Source organism: Hevea brasiliensis, chromosome 7, assembly GCF_030052815.1.
Source record: "Hevea brasiliensis isolate MT/VB/25A 57/8 chromosome 7, ASM3005281v1, whole genome shotgun sequence".
In the NCBI taxonomy this organism is placed as follows: domain Eukaryota; kingdom Viridiplantae; phylum Streptophyta; class Magnoliopsida; order Malpighiales; family Euphorbiaceae; genus Hevea; species Hevea brasiliensis.
Window position 1 is genome coordinate 2,225,791 of NC_079499.1, and position 22,163 is coordinate 2,247,953.

The following is a 22,163-nucleotide window of genomic DNA, read 5'->3' on the forward strand; positions in this document are numbered from 1 at the left end:
GTTTCAGTAATAAAATAAAAATTTTTTAAAAAATAAGACACTAAAATTAAAGAAATGCAAATGAACTTCAAGAACTATTCTATTTAGACAAGGCATTAACAAAACTTATTATAGCAAGACACTGATCCCCATATAACAAATAATTGCATTACAAGGCCTTAAAAGGCAAGAGTACAAACTGGGCTAGTGCACATCAACAAAAGAAAACCTGCAAATCTTAAAGTCAAGCCTTGTAACATTGTGACCCAGATAAAAAAGAAAAGTCTAGCCCACCTAACCAAGGAACCCTAAGCAAGCAAGGAAGACCGCAACCATGCTAGTGTCGTCACCTTCTGCTGCATCAAGCTAGACCATCGATGAGGAAGACAACATGTCAACTACTAGTGCAGATTTACATGAAGAAACCAAGAATCCAAGGTCCATGCATCCAACACTCCTCATCATCAAACTTACAGGTTCCAACGACAAAGAGCAACACAAGCTTAGGAGGGGACGTCGTAGGGCTGTCAGCCTCTCAATCTCCTATAGCCTTGAGGGACAACTTCTATCAGAAAAAGAAGGAGCTTCAACTACCCGGAGATACCAACATCAATGCATAGAAAGCCCTCCCACTGAGCAACACAAGGAGTACCGAACCCAGCCAAATGACCACTCAAATCAAAGCTCCAAAGAAAGCTCTCTTAAAAACCAAATCTCTAACAAGACTCCCTCACCATGAAGAGTGCAAATCCAAAACACAAACAAAACCCAAAAGATATAAACAACAATTTTGATGCGAGGAGGGAAGCTACAAACAAGTCAGAACAGACACTTTCCCCTTCTTAGAAAGGCAGAAAAAGCACACTGAAAAAATACACTCGGCAAGGACCCGAGAAAGAAACTTAACAAACTTTCACTTTCAGAGAGAATTCTTTCTCTGGATATTTAGAGAGAGGAGTTGCTGACACTTTTAGGGTATAAAGGCAACAATCACCTTTTTATAAGGTAGACAAAGTTTTACTCAGTACATATACCAATACAATAATACCTTCTACTTGTTCACTTGCCTTAATAGATCAAGTAGCGACTTTCCATTGGATAGATAATGCTATAATCCCAATCAATATTAAATGTAAATTACACTCAGACTCATTAACTCTCGACATTTATTTATTTATTATTATTATTATTATTTTAATCTAAGAACGCAATTTGATTTCTAGCTTTACTATTTGAATTCTAAACATAAAAGCGCCATTTGACCCTTTTAATTATTTACTGTCTTGCGGATCACCTTAAACGCACTCATAAAGGGCCCTTAGTCCGCCGCGCCTACTTTTAATGGTCATCCAACTTATTAAGTAGTTGTACGACTCTACCCTGTGATCCTCCAAACCATGTGGCATTAATCAAAGTGCCCACCTGGTTATAGGACTATCAAAAATTAAATCTAATTTATTTATTTTCCTATATATCTATATTATTACTGTTATTTTATAATTATAATTTCTTAAAATTGATATTATATAGCTAAACATTATACCTTTTATCAAATATTATATATTGTAATAATAAAAATGAATATTAATTAATTAAATAGATATTTATAATATTATAATTATTAGTGTTTCTACTTTTAGTATCTTTAGCATTAAAGGTTTTAATTATTTTTAAATAAATTAAAATTCAAATCAATAAAAATCAAAATAAAAAATCTAATATTGTGAGAACCAAACTACATTAAATTAAATTTATTTTATTATTTTGACATTATTTTAATTCTTTATTACTAATTAAATTAAGAATTATGTCAAATTATAACAAATAAAAGAATCAAAATAAAAATTAGTTTTATATATTTATTTTTCATAATTTTTTTAAATACATTATATAATTTCAATATAATTAATTACATATTTATATATAATAAAAAATATATATTATATGTAATAAATTTATAATGATGGATTATATATAAGTTAATATTATATTTATTTATTTTTTTTAATTTGATGCATCTCAGATTTAAAATCCAAGTACGCATAGAGATAGAAAAAAGAGTGTGAACTAGGTAAGATACAAATTAATTAAAAAAAAAAAAAAACCTTCGTAGCTAAGGAGCTACGATTCAATTCTTGCCCGTTATGAAGCACTAATTTTTACGTCATTCAACCAATAAAAATTAATATATTTATTAAATATATTATATTATATAATAATATTATTATTAGTATTAATATAGCAATAATATATAATGTTATACTATATATAAAAATTACACATAAAAAATAAATTATGAAAATAATGGAAAACGTTTTAAAAAAATAATAATTTCATTAAAAAGGCCAAATCGGCGTTTCCTTGACGTTGATGGGAGAAGTTAGAACGGCAGCGTTTTATTCCAAGCAAAACCGCCCGACGAATTAACTACCAAGCGCCAAGTGTCTAAGGACCTTCACAGTTCCCGTCGACAAAAACAAAATTACTATTCGCATGGAAAGAAATATGTTGCCATGCTACTCAAATACTCCACTATGCTCCTCTCCGTCCGATCAGAACCCAACAATTCTCATCGAACGCACCAAATCACCGCTATTTCTTCAGGACTCAGATCCAGGACCAGCTTCCAGTTTTGTTTCCACTACTATTGTCAAAATCCCCAAATCATTCAGCTCTTGATTATAGGGTTTCCGTCAAAATCCTTTTTCAATTTGCAGATCTGAATTTTTTTTTTCCCGCTAATTCGGTTATTATTGATCGAAGTCGTAATGTCAGATAGTAATGATTCAGAGGTATCCCTCCAAAATGGAGATCATGCGGCTCCTGGAGTAGAGGAAAAAGAGGATTCAAATGGACCTATCAATCCTGAAACTTCCATCAATCAGGTAGTTAATATGTTAATTTGGGTGCTAAATGTTGAAAATTTTCTATCAGATACATGCTTTGCTGGTTATGTTATGTGTATTTGGTTTGAGCTAAGTGAGGAAGAGAGCATATGCAGGAACCCGAACCAGAGGCAGTGTCTGAGCAAATTCACCATGTGGAAAGTAAGGAGGATATGTTCGTTGATGCAACCGATGATATGCAAGACAATCAATTCCAGGAAATGGACAACGGGGATACCCAAGATGATTCCGCTCTCGCTGAGAAATACACTATTTCGGAGGAGTACAAGGTACCCTTTTTTTTTTTTTGAAGTCCATCGTATTGATGATTGTTATTGGATACCTTTTTGTTTCTTTAATGGATGGGATTTCTTTCCTTTTTTTCCATGTAGGAAGAGATAGAGGGATTTAAAAAGGAAGTTGCTACTCTTCGGCGCCAGCTCAGGGATTTGACTAGAAAAAAGTCATTGCCTGGTCATGATAATGAGGTTCAGGAAGAGATAGTTGGTAGTGCTTCGTTGAGTGAGATGATGAGTGAGTGCTCCCAGCTTGTTAAAGTTTCTTTGGAAGAGCGATTGCAGACAGAGACGACGATCAGGGAGCTCCAACTACAGATTGAAGCTCTTAATGGGAAAGTTCAGGTGGAACAGAACGTTGAGCTTATTGCAGATAGGATGTTAGGTTCTCTTAGCATGGTGATTAATCAAGAAGAGTTGTTGGATTACTCTGTTATGGGGAAGATTGCTCATGTTGAGAGAAATACTTCTTTGTTAGTGGAACAGTATAGATGGTTTCTCTATGAAGTTGATCAACTTAGGCAGTGTTTGTTAGAGGGAGGGTTTAATGTTGGGGTTCAAGAGGAGTTTGGATACGGGTCAGTTTTTGGTGTTGCCCGTGGCGAGTTGCTGGAGCTCAAGAAAAAAGAAGAAGAGATGCCGGAAAAAATAAGCCATCTGGAAGATATGAATAAGAAATTGATTGATGAAGTGGAGAAGGAAAAAGCAATGGTGGAGACCGCAAATTCTGAACTTGAAAAATTAAATGTGGAACTAGATCAGGAAAAAAATAGGTGTGCTAATACAAAAGAAAAGCTTAGTATGGCTGTGACAAAAGGGAAGGCATTGGTTCAGCAGCGGGATTCACTAAAGCAGTCTCTGGCTGAGAAAACAAATGAGCTTGAGAATTGTTTGGTTGAATTGCAAGAGAAGTCAAGTGTTGCTGAGGCTGCTGATCTATGCAAGGAGGAATTAGCTAGGAGCGAAAACTTGGTTGCATCATTGCAGGAAACACTATCGAAAAGGAATGCTATTCTTGAAAGCTGCGAGGAAGTTTTTTCTGAGGCCAATGTGCCTAAGGAACTTCAATCAATGGATATTACTGAGAGATTGAAATGGCTTGTAAATCTGGTTGCATCCCTGCAGCAAACACTTTCTGAAAAGAATGCAATTTTTGAAAATTTTGAAGCAATTTTTTCTCAGGCTAGTGTTTTTGAGGAAATAGGATCGATGGATATGACGGAGAGATTGAAATGGCTTGTAAATCTGGTTGCATCCCTGCAGGAAACACTTTCTGAAAAGAATGCAACTTTTGAAAATTTTGAAGCAATTTTTTCTCAGGCTAGTGTTTTTGAGGAAATAGAATCGATGGATATGATGGAGAGATTGAAATGGCTTGTAAATTTGGTTGCATCACTGCAGGAAATGCTTTCACAAAGGAACAGAATTCTTGACAGCCTTGAAGAAATTTTTTCCCAGATCAGTGCGCCTGTGGAAGTTCAGTCAATGGAAACCGTTGAGAGATTCAAATGGATTGTGGAGGACAGAAATGCACTTAACGATAATTTGCTTGAATTCCTTAAACTGAAAGATACCTTGTCTTCTATTGATCTACCAGAAACTGTTTCATCATCTGATTTGGAAACTCGAATAGGATGGCTTAAGGAATCAGTTAATCAGGCAAAAGGTGAAGTAAATATGTTGCAAGATGAAATTGCTAGAACAAAAGAAGCTGCAAATAATGAGATTGACCGCTTAAGTGCTACACTTTTGGTGGAATCACAAGAAAAGGAATACATTAAAATGGAGCTGGATGACCTAGCATGCAAATTTGAAGGGGTTGCCAAAGAAGCACATCAAGCCTCCTCAGAGAAGGATCAGATGGTGAAGCTGTTGTTTGAGGGTTCTGGAATAACAGAGAGTTATTCTGATGTGGCTGAACTTATTGAGAGATGTTTTGGAAAGATAAAAGAGCAAAGCGGTGCTTCTTTTGGTACTTCTGCTGATGCTGAGGTGTTTGAAAGAATGCAGAATCTCTTGTATGTCAGGGATCAGGAATTGACGCTCTGTGAAAAACTTCTAGAAGAAGATGTGCTGGTGAGGTCAGAGGTGAGTAATCTGTCTAATGAGTTAAGAGTGGCATCTGCAGAACTTGCTGCATTGAAGGAGGAAAGAGACTCTTTGCAAAAAGATCTTCAGCGATCAGAAGAGAAATCTGCTTTGCTAAGGGAGAAGTTGTCCTTGGCGGTTAAAAAAGGCAAGGGATTGGTTCAAGATCGAGAAAACTTGAAATTTTCTCTGGATGAAAAGAACACTGAAATTGAGAAGTTGAAGATTGAATTACAACAACAAGAATCTACGGTTTCTGAGTACAGGGATCAGATAAATAGATTGTCTACTGATCTAGAACAAATCCCAAAGTTAGAGGCTGATCTTGTTGCTATTAAAAATCAACGGGATCAACTTGAGCAGTTCTTGTTGGAGAGCAACAACGTGTTACAGAGAGTGATTGAATCAGTCGACCGAATTGTTCTTCCTGTTGATTCAGTTTTTGAAGAGCCTGTAGAAAAGGTGAACTGGCTTGCAGGGTACATGAATGAATGCCAGAAATCTAAGAGCCAGGCAGAGCAAGAGTTGGATACAGTCAAGGAGGAAACTAGTATCCTAGCTAGTAAATTAGCAGATGCACAACAAACTATGAAGTCACTAGAAGATGCATTGTCAGGTTCAGAGAACCGCGTTGCTCAACTAACTGAAGAGAAGAGGGAAATAGAAGCTGCTAAGGAAAGTGTTGAGCAGGACTTGCAAAAATCAAAAGATGAAGCTTATGCTCAAACTAGCAAGTTTATTGAGGCTTGTGCAACTAAAAAATCACTTGAAGATGCATTGTCTCTGGCAGAAAACAATATTTCTCTGATAATCAAAGAGAGAGAAGAGGCTCAACTGAGCATATCTGCTACAGAGACTGAGCTAGAGAGAGTGAGTGAGGAAGTTGCTGTTCAAACTGGCAAGTTGACAGAGGCATATAGAACTATAAAGTCTCTTGAAGATGCATTATCTGTGGCAGAGGCCAATGTTTCTTTGCTTACTGAACAAAACAATCATTTCCAGGTCGGTAGAACCAATTTAGAGTATGAACTAAAGGAGCTAAAAGAAGAAGTTAGGTCACAGGCTAGTGGGCTGGCAAATGCCTCTACAACTATGAGATCTCTGGAAGATGCATTATCAAAGGCGGCAAATGATATTTCTGTCCTCGAAGGAGAAAAAAGAATTGCTGAGCAGGAGATTTCTACACTTAATTCTAAGTTGAAGGCATGCATGGACGAATTAGCTGGAACCAATGGCAGCATGGAAAACAGGTCTGCAGAGCTCATCCATCACCTTAGTGACCTTCAAATGCATGTGAAAAATGAGAGTCTGTTAACGATGGTCAGACAACATTTTGAGAAGGAATTTGAGAACCTGAGGAACATAGATCACATTCTCAGGGACATAAAGAGCCATTTGGATAACACAGGTTCAGAACTGTTGCCAAGTCACCCTATCATGGAAGTAATATCATAACTCTATCATTATATATATATAATTTTTTTTTTTTTGGGTTTGGTTTTTTTTTTTTTTTGGGGGGGGGGGGGGGGGTGGGGTTTGCGTGTCTTGAATTAAATTTATGTGGCTTTCTTCTAACAGTGCTTTTAATTCATTCCAGGAAGATTTACATGTGACAAAACCTTTTCCTCATGACCTTGGCAATATTGTGAACATAGAAATGGTCGATGACAATGTGAATGCAGCAGATGTCAACAATATTTCATTATATTTTAAGAAAACTGTTGAGGGGTTCCAGTCGCAAAATGCAATTCTCATGGATAATTTTGAAGGTTTCTCTGCTTTCATAGGCGAGTTTATTGAAGCTCTGTTGGGAAAGCTAAGGGCAACTGGAGATGCAGTGACTATTATTTTTGAGCACATGGAGTCTATGAAACAGAAAATGAAGAATATGGAAATGCATAACGAGGAACAAGAGAAAACCATTGCTGTGTTAGAAAAAGATTGTAGAGTTTTACTATCTGCTTGCAGTAATGCCACAAGCAAATTGCAGTTTGAAACAAAGAACAATCTACTGGAGCTGAACTCTATTCCTGAGCTTGAAACGTTGAGACATAGCATGATTCTAGAAGCAACTGAAGTTGATGCTGATAATGTAGAGCATCAGCAAAGTCTTGAGGACAACAGATATGAAAAGGTTGCCAAAAATTTATTCCTGGTTACAAGAAAAGTTCAAACTCTGATTAAACTATTTGAGAGCACAAGCAATGTGGCAGCTGCCACAATTGAAGACTTGCAGAAGAAGTTGAGCGAAAGCAGATTAGCTTATGACAGAGCCATAAAAGAAAGGGATTTAATTCAGAGTACAGTTTCTGAGTTGGAAATTGATGCAGAAGCCTTGCAAAATTCTTGCAAAGAACTGAAGCTCAAAGCAGGGGATTATCAAGTCATAGAGAAGAAGTTGAAGGAAAAAGAAGAGGAACTTTCGAAGTTACGTAGTGATTTATTGATGAAAGAACAAGGTCAATAATTTTCTTATACTATATTCAACTATTTTGTTGCGCTACTTGCTCACTGTAATTTACTGACTAACGTTTATTGTTTTAGTGGCAGAAGAAGCTCTCATGTCTGCTTCTGAATTGAAAACGCTTTTTGATAAGATAAGGGGGTTTGAAATTTCTTTTGCTGAGTTGGAAGTAAAGGATGTGGAGCTCCATGGTTCAGTTGATGTACAGAAACTGTTTTACATCATTGATAGTGTACCTGAGTTGCATAATCAAATAAATGTGTTATCTCATGACAAAGACAAGCTACAATCAACTGTATCAAAGCAGGTTATTGAAATTGAATATCTAAAAGAGAAAATTGAAACACTCATTTCAAATAACCAAGAATCTGAAAAGATGAAGGCTGAAATGTCTGAGATAACATTAGGTTTGGAGAAATTCATTGATATTTTGGGCGGTAGTGAAATTGTTGCAGACCAAAAATTTGCCGGTGACCAAAAGTCTGCTGGTTTGCAGAGACTTTTGCCAGTAGTAGAAAAACAGATTATGACCTTGCTTTGGGAAGCCAAAAATTCGAAATCCCAAGTTCGGGAACTTGACACAAGGTTGCTTGGGAGCCAGAAGGTCATAGAGGAATTGTCAACCAAGCTTAAATTGCTTGAAGATTCATTCCAAAGTAAAACTGTTCAGCCGGAGATTGTCCAGGAAAGAAGCATCTTCGAAGCAGCTCCATTGCCCAGTGGCTCAGAGATATCTGAAATTGAAGATGTGGTAAATTTGTCATCTTATATTCCACCACAAACTTTTCCCTTCATGAAATATCATCACTTAACACTGCTACAATTTGGATAATGCCATTAGCTAATTTTAAGTGTGGACTATGGACCTTACGTTTAGTTTGGAAAAAAGGAAATTTACTTGTATATTTATGTTTCATGTTAAGACACATAAGATGAACATTGGATGCACTGTTGAAGATAGTACCAGTCAGGAGGTGGGTGGGGGGAATCTGTTGACAATTTTTTGTTAAGTTTCTGGTTTTTGGCTACTTCACCATGCTAATTAATCATTTGCAGTTTTGCATGATGTAGAGAGCACATTAAAGTTTGGGTGTGGAATCTTCCAATCTTGTGAAAGGCTACAGATCTTTTTTTCTGTTGATGGAAATGCTTTGTTATTGCATAGTATTCTGTTCAACAGCTACCTTTTTCTTTTCTTTAATTTTTTAATAGCTTATAGAGTTGTGGAATTTTATTATTTATTTATCCATTACCGCTGAACCCATTCTAAATATATCATATTGTGACTTCTTGCACGGAAATTACATAAAATTCATTTGATGGTAATATGACCAGCTAGCTGCCAAGTGTTTAACATGTTTCATGTTTTAAGTCAACCTCTCTCTATTTCTCTCAGCTTCATCTTGTAAACCATTTATTCTTGATGCTTATGCAGGGTGCAGTCGGAAGCAATGCAATATCTCCTGTTCCCTCAGCTGCTCAATTGCGTACTATGCGAAAAGGATCAACTGACCATCTTGTTCTCAGTATTGATTCAGAATCTGGGAGTCTGATCAACAATGAGGAAACTGATGAGGAAAAAGGTCTGCATTCTGGGGTTTTATGCACCCAAATAACAAGTTTTAGGGCTTGGATAATTTATGGTATTCTTCTGTGGCAGGTCATGCGTTCAAGTCTCTTAACACATCAGGTCTCATTCCCAAGCAAGGAAAGTCACTTGCAGATCGAATTGATGGAATATGGTAAAGTGCTTAATTGTCCATTAAACAGAAAATTAGCTGGCCGGCCAGGGGGTGGGGGCGGGGGTGGGTGAGGGAGGGTGAGGGTGAGGCAAAATTGAAATGTTTTTTCTAATTTCATTCGTCCTGTATGTGTGATCTCTATAATACATTCCTTTGCTAAGCATGGGCTTAAAGTGGCAGGAGCAAGTGCTCATTCATTGTTCTCTTTTTTGATAGTTTATTTACAAGGGAGGAGAGAATAGGGGAATAGGTTTTTTTTTTTTTTGTTTTTTAAAGTAATTTTAGCTGATTAGGAGTACTGCTATGAGTGTGAAATCTTCTGAAAATGGATTCATGTATTTCAAACTAAACTGAGCGTTTGAACTGTGCAGGGTATCTGGTGGTCGAGTTCTTATGAGCCGTCCCAGAGCAAGGCTGGGCCTCATTGCCTATTGGCTTTTCTTGCATATATGGGTATTGGGAACCATCTTGTAAATCGTCATCTCTCTGAATCATATACTTGTCAGCATTTTTAACTTGTATCATACATAATTTTTCCCCATTCGTTTTTTTCCCTTCCTCAACCCTTCCAAATATGTTGTTTATATACATATTCTTACCCTCGTTGATTCTTTGCAATCATATTTTGGGATTCAGAAAACCCAAAGCCTATATGCTTTTGGAAAATAATACACGTTCTAACCCCTTTAGTCTCCAACTGGAAAATTGTGATGGAGATTTATGAATGATAGTTAGTAGATGGAAAATGAAATCCTCTCTCTCTCTCTCTCGCGCTCTCTGTAGTAATGTGTTGTATATTGATGATACTTTGAATGTACAGTACCAATGATCACTGTTTTCATCAATATGCCCTGAGGAGGCAATTGCGGAAGCTAGATGCCAGTGGAATTCTCATTAATTTCTCTAAAGTGCTCCATTATAATTGAGAAAATTTATTAAATCTTTGTTTTGGAGTATTATTATTATTGTTATTTTGGACAAAGTAATATTCAGTTTAAAAGATTTGCAATTGGTGCATAATTGATCTTAAACAGTTATGGTACTGAAATCGTTTCTTTGAAAATGTTAGCATGTTATAATTAACCAATCAAATACACAATTCTTAGCTTTTAGGAGTTGAGATAAAATCAGAATTAAGGGTTTTCTTTAATAGCAAAATTATTTTTGAACGGAAGGAGCGGCTAGAAAAACACTTGGAATAGCTGGTGGCCTTTCTCACCATCCACTTGGCAGAGCCCAAGTTATAGAGGGACAAAATGAATCACAGATAACGGCGAAGGAAGGTTCTGTTCCAAAACTTGAATCATCTTTCAACATATCTTCCATTCTACTCTATTCTCTTACATTTGTCCCACCCTTTTGGGAAGATGTTGTAATTGGAAAATTTAGCTCATACCCAATTGAGAGATCGGACAATCATGCCTTTGCTCGCTATTACTTGTTTAACGACAACCCGTAATTGCTCCTTGAAGCTGACTGGCCCCTGTGATTCGCTGAAGATTTTACTTGCCAAATCAAGTAGCGTAAGACACTACTACTCGTCCTTCTATTTAACGAAATCCAGACATTTCTTACAAAGCTACTTCTTTTCTTGAAGTTGAAGGGCTATAGATTTTGCACAAGGACTTTTGCCCGGCAGAAATCGGTGAAAAAGCTGAGAAGAGATGTGCAATCACCAAATGGGAAGAGTTTAGAAGATGAGAACAAGGTCTTATCAGATGGGTCTTCTTTAAAGGATAATAATAATGTCAAGGTTACGCAGAATTCAGCCAACTTCCCTTCCAGAAGAGCTGTTCTTCAGTCATGCATTGCCACTTCTGGGGTGATAGCTGCTTTGGGTATATTAATTCGACAAGTATGTATATGTAGCCTTTTCATTCAATTGCTAGCTCTGGGCTCTATGCCCACAATCGTTTTGCAGAGTTATTTTATGAATTTTGAAACCTTGGTCTGAAGCTCTGTAGTTTGAATTCTTGTGGTTTCCAAATATAGCTGTGCAAAAAGAATTTCAACCCCCTCATCATATCAAAGGGTTTTCAATTCAGATGCTGATACGAGAGCATATTCCTTCTCTGGAACAAAAAACATTACTCTGTAGATTACATTGAGTAAACCATGTTACATATCAAACATCAGTCGCATAAGAACTAAACATTGGGTTTAGCTTCAGTGTATGACCTCGTAGATTGCAGTAACACACTTTTAAAATACTGTTTCAAGTAAATCAAATAAATTTGTGAACACATTGTGTTGCTTTAAGCTGGTAAATAATCTGTGTATTAAATGCTATTTCCTAATTGTAATTTCCAGGTATCTCATGTTGCATCAGTGGAAGGATTGCCAATCCTTGACTGCTCTACAGAAGTTTCATGTATAAATTTTATGTTTGCCTTCCTGCAGTTTTTCATTTATTTTCCATTCTGTTTGATGAGAAGAATCAATCTCCCCTTCAAATAGATAATCCACATAACGAGCATTTTTTATTGGAAAGTAGAAATATAGTGCTCTTTTCCTCTATGTTAATGGCTCAATCCAGAAGCATTCATGCTGAAGAAAAGATCAACTGTCAATCACTTCAGAGAGTCTCACTCTTTTCCCCTTTCTTTACAGTTGGTATTGAGATGTGGCATCTTGAGTTGATTACAGGATTGGTTATACTGATATCATTATCCCGATACTTGCTTCTGAAGACGTGGCCTGATTTTGCTGAATCTACAGAAGCTGCCAATCAGCAGGTAGCTCTATTCTTATGTACTTTTGGCATTTATGTCTTTATTCATTTATCATCTCAGTTAGCACCCAGATAATTATAATTGCTTGATTAATGCTTGGCTAAATTGTTTAATATTTTATGTTTTTTTTTTTTTTTCCCAATTATCAAATCATGGATACAAAGGTGACACTTGGTGCACCCTGCACTAGTTAGGTTGCTCCATTGCGACCTCAAAGACACGAGTTCAAACCAGAGAAACAGCCTTTTTGTGGGCAAAGCAAAGTCTGTGTACCTCTATCGGTGGGAAGTCTTGTGTGTTGGAACACCCTAGATCATGAAGATATATTCTGCTGGTCCCATTGATCAACCGGGTTAAACCTTGGTCCGACAGCCACTGAATGCTGGCCGTCCTTGTGGCTTTTTAAAATCTGCGGTGTTTGATTACTTTATTGAACATTGACAAAGATCTTGATTTTTGTTTTATGTAGGTCCTCACATCACTTCAACCTTTGGATTACATGGTAGTTTCATTTTTGCCTGGGATTAGTGAGGTATGTGGATTACGAAAAGCTCCTCTTTCTTTATTTTTATAGAATTAACCAACTGATGATAAAGTAAATGCGTGGGTTACCCAGGAAATCCTTTTCCGTGGTGCATTGCTTCCACTTTTTGGAATGGATTTGAAGAGTGCCTTGCTGGTTGCTGCCATATTTGGTATTCTACACTTGGGAAGCGGTAGAAAGTACTCCTTTGCTGTCTGGTATTCATCTTCTAAAATCAGTGCATAATTTTTTTCATCTCAAAATTATTTAGGCCTTGTTTGGATTAAGGTTGGGAGTCCAAAAGTACTTTTGAAAAGCATTATTTTAGATGCCGTTAAAAAAATAAAAACCTATATAGTCTTTTTGGAGTTTTTATAACTAAGAGAGTATGTAGCTTGACTACTTACTTTTAACTTTTTAACTTAAATTATATTTCTTTACTTATAAGTCATAAGAAAGCTACCATTGATGACTTTTTACGTATAAGTAAGTTTGAATGACTTATAAGTCAAACTAAACACCTTTTAAGCATATCAAATTTGATTTTAAATCAATTTTTAATATCTTCTAACTAACATATTTAAGGAGGTACAATAGCTCTAACATATCCAAAATAATGCCAAACAAACCCTTAGCCACTGCAAGTTTTGAGTATTAACACAAGGACAAAAGTCAAATGGGCCATATTTTTTTGGAAATGTGTCCAATTAAACTTAAAAAACACATTTGGCCTCGTTAAATGACAACTTATATTTGGTTGCCAGTCTAGCCCTATGGTACAAAGAATTAAAAATTACTACTTTATTTTTGTTTACATTTTCTTTTTTAACAGACTTTAAAGTGTTTTAGAAAAGCAAAAGTTAAAATTTTCTTAAAAAAGAAAATTAAAAAAAAAAAGTTTTGGACTAAACTTCTCAAAACCGCCTCCCTTCCCATTGAAGATTGTTTTGTGGCCGTTCAAGCTCTGCTATCTGTTAAATGTGGGATCAACTTGTACACAGTTTGAAGAAAATTACAGAGAAGAAAGAGAGGGAGTAGGGAGAAGAGAGAACTAAAATCAATACTTGCTCACTCCAATAAGTTTTAACCCAAGAACCCTCTCTCTCTGAATTTTTGTTTTTTCAACTGTAATGACAGATCTTTAGCAACATTGGTTTCATGATTCCCACCCTCCCTCCTTTTGCTACCTCAATTTAGCCTAACATGAACTCTGCATGATCCTTCAAAGATTCACTTATTCTGAGTTTCTGATGCTTTTCACTGCAACTTGCCAATTTATTCTTCCTGAAGTAGGGGGGCCTTGATATTTCATAGGATCAACCACACTGTAATGCCTACAATGTGATGAAGGAGCGGAAGCATGAAAATTGTTCATTAGAGCATTGAATTTCAAAAAATTTTTTTTCTAGGGTTACATGCATTATACCACATCTCTTATGTGCCTAATTAATTTCAATACTCAATTGCATATTAAAACACTTTTAATATGTATTAGGATCTATGTTTACCATTCAAGATTGTAAATTAACAAATTAAATTCATTTAAACCCTAGTTTAAAAGAGGAGTTAGAGTACTAACCTCTTTAATGCACTATGAATGTGATTGGCACCTTTAGGAAGCACCTAGGACCTCAAGTATTATCCCTCTAGGTTGTCCACACCAAAATCACTAATGGGTAGCCCCCAATTTGCTTCTCAAGCCTTTGCTAACCAATTATAAATTGGATTCTTACCTTTAGAGAGGTTGTATGTGTGTATAGGATACTAGAAATAATTTCTAGCGATTTTAATTCAAAGGGAATGGAGTGATTCTCTTTGAATTGATGAGAAAAGATGAAAAGATGAGAGGGAGAAAGAGGTGCTACCACCTCGAGGAAGAGGAAGTGTTGTCTTTTGTTCTTCTTTTTTTTTCCTTTTATAATTAGGTCATTAAGTCATTTAAACCCTATGCCACATGTCACCACCACATTGCATCTTATTTTTAATTGACCTAATCACATTAAGCCAAGTGTCAAAGCTAGACTTAATCTTGACTTTGATCACCTTGCATGATAGGAAGACAAATGGCAAACTTATATGATGCCATGTGTCCCCATCTCATAGTGTCACATGTCACCATGTGAAATGACCAAATTACCCTAATGTTGTAATTTTGAGTTCTCAATCCAAAATCATTATTTCTCCTCTTCAAATCAATTTGTATCAAATATAAATAAATTAATTAATTAATCTCTATTAATTAATTTCTCACAATTAAATTTGTATTTAAATACTTTAAATATAAATTTAACTTATACTATACATCCAATAACCTAGATTTGGTTTCAAGTCATGCTAGGAACTTTACAATCTTATTGCAAATCAAACTTATTTAATTAATTAATTAAACTCTTTAATTAATCAATTAAATCATATTTTACTTGGTAATTGTTTGTGTATGTGTGTGACTTACTAGGCTTATCACTAATTGGCAATGAGATATGATATTAACTCTTAATATCATCAGAACTCTTTATTACCATAAATGATTTCTCTAAATTATTTTAGGCATCTCATAGACCATGGTTGACACCTAGCATAGCGTGCCATGACCACTCAATCAGTAACAAGGAATACCTTAAATGAACCTATAATCATATGTTACCATGCACTAAAATCTCTCTGTTACAAAAATTCCAATTCGAGCTGGAGTCATGGTTTATGTCAAACCCTATTTGCTATGAATATTATGTTCTCTTTTAATTCCAGTTCTTGATTAATTAGATTTTATTGTCAGAAACTCTTTTCTAACTAAATCTGTCTGTCCTGACCAGGAACTTGAAATATAAAAAACAATTAAATGAATATAGGATTTTATTCCTATTTACTTAGGGTAATAGATTCCATCTTGATCAACACCTATCTTCATATATAACTAGTAGGAGCCACACATGCCCATATACCCATACACAGTACAAGTATGAAAGCAGTATCAAACTCAAACCACCTATATACAAGATAACTGTGTTATCTCAGGTCTAAAGATTATATGCATTGATATGATATATGACAATGCATTGACAAGAGTAAACTCCATGTGCTTGTCATATGCATCACTGGTTTGGCCTACTTATCATATATAAGTGCCTATCATGTTTGTTATATGGCATGTGACTCACCATTCCATCTTATTTATATCTCATATAAATACCTTAGGAACAAACATGAATACAATCTTTCTGGATAAGTCATGTCCTGTGTGAAGTATCCTTGATTGTGAACCAATTTATGATACTTTGTGCTAGAAATACTGTCACTCATATTCTTAATAATTTAAAAATAGAATTTCTAACAAAATATCAATGGACCTTTTCTATTACACATAAATATATTATGTAAACGAAAAAGTGAAATTGCCTTTTATTAATAAAATATGTACAATATACATACTAAATGATATGCTCTAGGGTATACTACTAATATGTGATTATGTGAATATGCAGAGCACCACCATAATTTTGTTTCCCACTTAGTATTATAAAATAGTTCATTGTCTTTTGGACCAATCTTCAAATTATGGTTTACATCAATGTACAGCAAAGATTTTTTGTGCTTAACAAGAAAAATTGTTTCAGGGCAACCTTTGTTGGACTAGCATATGGTTATGCTACCATTGTCTCCTCAAGCATCATTGTACCAATGGCTTCTCATGCATTGAACAATCTGGTTGGAGGGATCTTGTGGCGCAGCACATCGAAGTTGTCAAAGTCATTAGAGTAGATACCTGATTCAGTGAAAAATAGGTGAAGTACGATTCTCAAAATGATGTAAGATGAAAAATTGCCCAAACTAATGAAATATGCAAGCTCTCCTCATTTGCAAAAAGGCATAGGAAGTCTGGAGTATCTCTTAATAATCTTTGCATCTCCAAGAGAAGAGTTGATATGAAAACTCAAGCAGCTCTATGCAATAATATTTTATTGTTAATTGTTAATCTAACTATTTGATACCATGTTTAGAGGTATGAAGAAATATTTTTGTGCATCATTTTCACAGTTCTTTCAGGCATGAAAATCAACTTCATCTTTCCAGTGGGATGGGAATGGGTGGGGACTCGTGAAAATCACTATATCCGAACTTGAATCCGATTAATATTTTTAAACCCTTACTTGAACCTATCATGGGTTTATTCATTAAATCCGAACTCGTCCCTAACTCAAATTCGTCCTATTTGAGTTTTGCTGGATTCAATACTCGCAAAAACTTAACCTATTGTCATTTCTATTATTTTGGTCAATTCTTGGCATGCTTTTTGGTCCATCTAAAATGTTGTAGTTATAGAGGAATGTGAAGTAATTTGATTTTCTCTATTTCAGGAATGTTCACACACTCTTACTTCCAAAAATCTTTATTGCATGATATGCTCAAAGAAAATTCATAACAATCAGACTGTATCCCTGTAGCTCTTAAACTCATTTAATTTTAACTCTTGTTATACAGGAGATTTTACCTAAGCATATGATAATGAGCATAATAACTTTCAAATTAAATAAGCATCGAGATTTTTCTAAATATTTAATCTAAGAATTGTTAGATTTGATTTCATATTGTTAGATTAAACGGCAACGTATGGGAAGGGCACAACTTGCTCACACAATACAGCTCATTCTATACAACAACACATCAACTCTCATTTCTCATCTGCTCTCATTTTCATTTCATCCCCTCCTGATTTCAAGGAAACCTCACATACGTGTATGGATGAAAGCACAGACTGTTGTAAATTAGTTAGTGGCAATATGTAAATACAATAGAAAATTAGGAGGTTCTTTTAAACAAATTGTTTCCAGAATACTCTAAACACTTGTATATAAACATTTGTTTCCTCAATACAAATTCATTCAGCTTATTTCTACAAAAATAATAGCTATTTGTTCATGGTATTAGAGCACAACCTGTGCTTATAAGTGTTTTTTTTTTCTTGCCCTTTGCTTCAAATCTAGATAGAATTTCTCTCAGATTTATTTTACCCCTTCAAATACTGTTTGGCTCTTGTTTTTCAATATGGTTGAACCCGATAACCAATCTGCACCAACCTAAAATGCTGCAAGTGAAGATGTTAATCTCCATCTTCAAAACTCAGATAACCCTGGAATGGTGCTGGTTAGTGCTCCCTTGATTGGGAAGAATTACCTATCATGGAGTAGGTCCATGACAATTGCATTAAGAGCTAAGGACAAGCTTGGCTTTGTTGATGGAAGCTGTAAAATGCTTGCTGCTGGATCTACAACATTAAACAAATGGAAAAAGGTGAACAGCATGGTAACTTCATGGATTCTGAATTCACTCTCAAAAGAGCTGGTGGATGCCTTTATCTATGCATCCTCTTCCAAAGATCTTTGGTAAGAAAATAAGGAGAGATTTGGAGAAAGTAATTGCCCTCTTCTCTATCAGCTCAAGCAAGAGATAAGTAATCTAACTCAATCAAATACCTCTGTTGTGGTGTATTTTACTAAACTTAAAACGCTTTGGGATGAATTAGCCTGTCTTAAACCTTTGCTTGTGTGCGAATGTGGAGCATCAAAGCTAATAGATGAGATTAATGATGAAGACAAGCTTATTAAATTTTTAATGGGGTTGAATGAATCATATGAGCATGTAAGAAATCAGATCCTTCTAACGGATCCATTGCCTAGTGTAAACAGATCGTATTCCATGGTGTTAAAAGTGAATACGCAGAAAGAATTTCATGAAAATACTGTTGATATTTATAACTTTGTTATGGCAGTAAAGAATCAGTTTTAGAAAGAGAGATTTCAAGGCAAGAAGAAGGAATTTGGAAAAAAAGAGTCTAGAACTTGTGACTACTGCAACACAAGTGGACACTCAAGGGACACATGTTTCAAATTACATGGATATTTTGAATGGTTTTCTGAATACAAACAAAAGAAAGGGAAAGGGAAGAACACCATGGCAGTAAGTGTGTTTGATAATGCACCTAAAAATGAGGGAAAAGCAAATAGCAAGAATGAAATGACAAGTGTTGATTGGGCAAGTATGATACAACATGAAATAACTAAATATATGCAGAATCAAAATCCTGTGGTTAATGAGGCTAGCTGTGTCAACTTCACTGGGTTTGCAGGTAAGGACTTCAGTGGCTACTCCTCTAGCAGCAGTGGTAAGAGTAAAGGTGCATGGATTGTAGATTCATGTGCCTCAACTCATACGCGTCATGATTTTACTCTTTTTCATAACCTATCAAAATTAAATAACCATAATGTAATTACTCAACCAGATGGAACTACCAAACCTGTTCTATATGGTGGAACCATAAATATTAGCCCCAAACCTCACTTACACAACACACTATACATTCCTAGCTTTAATCACAATCTTCTATCAGTGAGTAACCTTGCTAAATCCTCCCATATAATTGTTATATTTTTTTTCTGACCATTGTCTCTTACAGGACCAAGTGACTAAGGAGGTGGTAGCAAGAGGAGAAATGTCAGGAGGTTTATATATAATAGGCAACAAATCACTCAATAGTGGTTATGGTATCAAATTTATATCTAACCTTCCAAAAAGTAGTAGTACTGCTACTTCTTATGAACCTATTACCAAGATGAATGAAGCCAATCAAATCTCTATTGCACCTAATCCTTATGAATTATGGCATTCTAGACTTGGGCATATTTCCAACACAAAACTATCACACATTCCTATAATTAAAATCAAGAACAATGATCAACAAGTATGTGAGGTATGTCCACTTGTCAAACAACAGAGATTAATTTTTCAAAAGAGTAAGATTACAAGCAAGTCAGTTTTTGAACTTATTCACATTGATTTATGGGGTCCATATCTAGTGCATTCAATTTCTCAAACAAAATATGTTCTCACCATAGTTGATGATTTTTCAAGAGTCACTTGGACTTATCTTATACATGACAAAACCAGAGTTTACCACACTTCATGAATTTTTTGTCATGATACAAACTCAATTTCAACAACAAGTCAAAATAGTGAGAACAGACAATGGTACAGAATTCATAAACCAAGAGTGCACAAAACTTTTCAAGTCAAAAGGAATTTTACATCAAAGAACTTGTCGTTACTCTCCACAACAAAATGGATTTGTAGAGAGAAAGCACAAGCACTTGTTGTAGGTGGCAAAAGCCTTAATGTTTACATCAAAATTGCCAAAACATTTTTGGGGAGAAAGTATTTTGACAGCAACCTATCTCATAAATAGAATGCCAAGTTCAGTTTTACAATGGAAAACTCCTTATGAGATTTTGTTTGGCAAGAAACCATATTACAATCATCTTAAAATCTTTGGATGTTTATGTTTTGCTACAAATATTAAACCACATAAATATAAATTTGAATAGAGAGCTTTCAAATGTGCTTTCATAAGGTATGCTTCTGGTTACAAGGCTTATAAATTATGTGATATGCAAAATAAAGCTATTATTGTATCAAGGGATGTAATTTTTTATGAAAATTGTTTTCCATATGCTAGTGGAGATGGACATACCCCACAGCTTGATGATTTTGTTCTACCCATGCTAATTTTTGACACAGAAACACAGTCACCAAATTCCTCTCATCCCCTTACATCACCAATTGAAAATTCTCCATTAACAGAACCAATTCCTGAAATTGAGGTGCCCATAAGAAGAAGTACAAGAGTTTCAAGTAGGCCAAGATGGTTCAATGATTTTGTTGCACAAGCTATATATGTACCTTCTACAGAAACTTCACTTGCTGTAATTTCTAAATGTTCACAAAATCCTATAGGTATGACAAACTTATCTCCTCAACCTATTTCATTTTCTATACCCCATTGTAATCATGACTACATAAGTTATATGGCAAATGTTTATACATCAAATGAACCTAAATTTTACCATCAAGCTAAGGAGGACAATAACTGGATCCATGCTATGCAATCAGAATTAGAAGCATTGGAGAGAAACTATACTTGGGAACTTACCACTCTTCTTAAGGGAAAGAAAGCCATAGCTTCTAGGTGGGTGTATAAAATTAAATATAGGCCGGATAGTAATATTGACAAATACAAAGCTAGGTTAGTTGCAAAAGGATATAATCAGCTGGCTGTAATAGATTACCATGAAAGTTTCTCACCAGTAGCTAAATTAGTTATAGTGAGATTATTTCTAGCTATAGCTACAAAGTTTAATTGGCCTATACATCAATTAGATATAAATAATGCATATTTACATGGTTTCCTTGATGAAGATGTTTACATGCAACCCCCAGAGGGCTACACAAAGGCAACACAAGGACAAGTATGCAAATTGTTGAAAAGTCTCTATGGCTTGAAACAAGCAGGAAGACAATGGAATAAGGAATTGACAACCAAATTAGAGACTTTTGGTTTTCAACAATTAGCCTTTGACCATTGGTTATTTACCGAAGGCACTAGGCATGATTTTATCTCATTAATTGTCTATGTAGATGATTTATTAATTGCAGGAGCAAATGAGCAGAAAATTATAGAAGCCAAGCAATTCCTGGACAAATAGTTCACTATCAAAGACCTAGGCTATGTCAAATATTTCTTAGGTCTCAAAATAGCAAGATCAGAGAATGGCATGTTTTTGAATCAACGAAAATATATACTAGACATTCTATAAGACACAGGGTTGCAAAATGCAAAAGCTACTACATATCCTTTACCTAAAGGATTAAAGCTAGATAATGAAACTGGAGAATTGTTACAAAACCCAGAACAATACAGAAGGCTTGTGGGAAGATTGTTATACCTGGGACTTACTAGACCAAATGACTCTTATGCAACATAACAATTGAGCCAATTTATGCAAGCTCCTAGAAAACCTCACTGGGATGCGACCATGCATGTCTTACGGTATTTGAAAGGATGTCCATCAAAAAGTTTGTTCTTTCCATCAAATAATGAGCTTAAGCTTCGAGCTTTCTGTGATGCAGATTGGGCTCTTGTCTTATGTCCCGAAGATCAATCATAGGTTTTTGTATCTTCCTTGGTCCTTCTTTAATTTCCTGGAAGGCAAAGAAACAATCCACCCTCAGTTGATCTTCAGTTGAGGCGGAATACAGAAGCATGGCAACTATGGTGTGTGAAATCAAATGGCTTACCTATCTTCTCAATGATTTTGGCTTGCAAACTCCTCTCCCAATTGCTCTACACTGTGACAACAAGGTGGCAGAACATATAGCTGCCAATCTAGTGTTCCACGAAAGAACAAAACATCTTGAAATTGACTGCCATATAGTGAGAGATCAATTATCAAAAGGCTTCATTTGTACAGTACATGTCCCTTTTCGCCACCAACTCACAAATATCTTTACCAAACCGTTTACTTCTATTCTATTCCCACATCACCTTCTCAAGATGGGCCTTCATGATTTATACTCGTCTCCATCTTGAGGGGGAGCTATGTTAGATTAAATGGCAGCGTATGGG

At 35.4% G+C, this 22,163-nt stretch overlaps 2 protein-coding genes across 2 annotated transcripts; both read left to right on the plus strand.

Annotated features, from left to right (window-relative positions):
• Positions 1-2,472: 2,472 nt before the first annotated feature.
• On the plus strand, positions 2,473-10,151 carry LOC110655469 (trans-Golgi network-localized SYP41-interacting protein 1). The gene is made up of 8 exons (XM_021811773.2): positions 2,473-2,864; positions 2,981-3,154; positions 3,257-6,691; positions 6,846-7,707; positions 7,793-8,463; positions 9,148-9,295; positions 9,373-9,454; positions 9,826-10,151. Exons 1-8 carry the CDS (start codon positions 2,748-2,750, stop codon positions 9,926-9,928), a joined length of 5,592 nt encoding a protein of 1,863 aa, XP_021667465.2. The 5' UTR covers positions 2,473-2,747; the 3' UTR covers positions 9,929-10,151.
• A 428-nt stretch (positions 10,152-10,579) lies between these two features.
• Positions 10,580-16,682, plus strand: LOC110655470 (uncharacterized). Its single transcript, XM_058149656.1, has 7 exons — positions 10,580-10,977; positions 11,052-11,309; positions 11,765-11,825; positions 12,065-12,189; positions 12,656-12,718; positions 12,803-12,927; positions 16,324-16,682. Exons 1-7 carry the CDS (start codon positions 10,873-10,875, stop codon positions 16,466-16,468), a joined length of 882 nt encoding a protein of 293 aa, XP_058005639.1. The 5' UTR covers positions 10,580-10,872; the 3' UTR covers positions 16,469-16,682.
• The last annotated feature ends 5,481 nt before the right edge of the window (positions 16,683-22,163 follow it).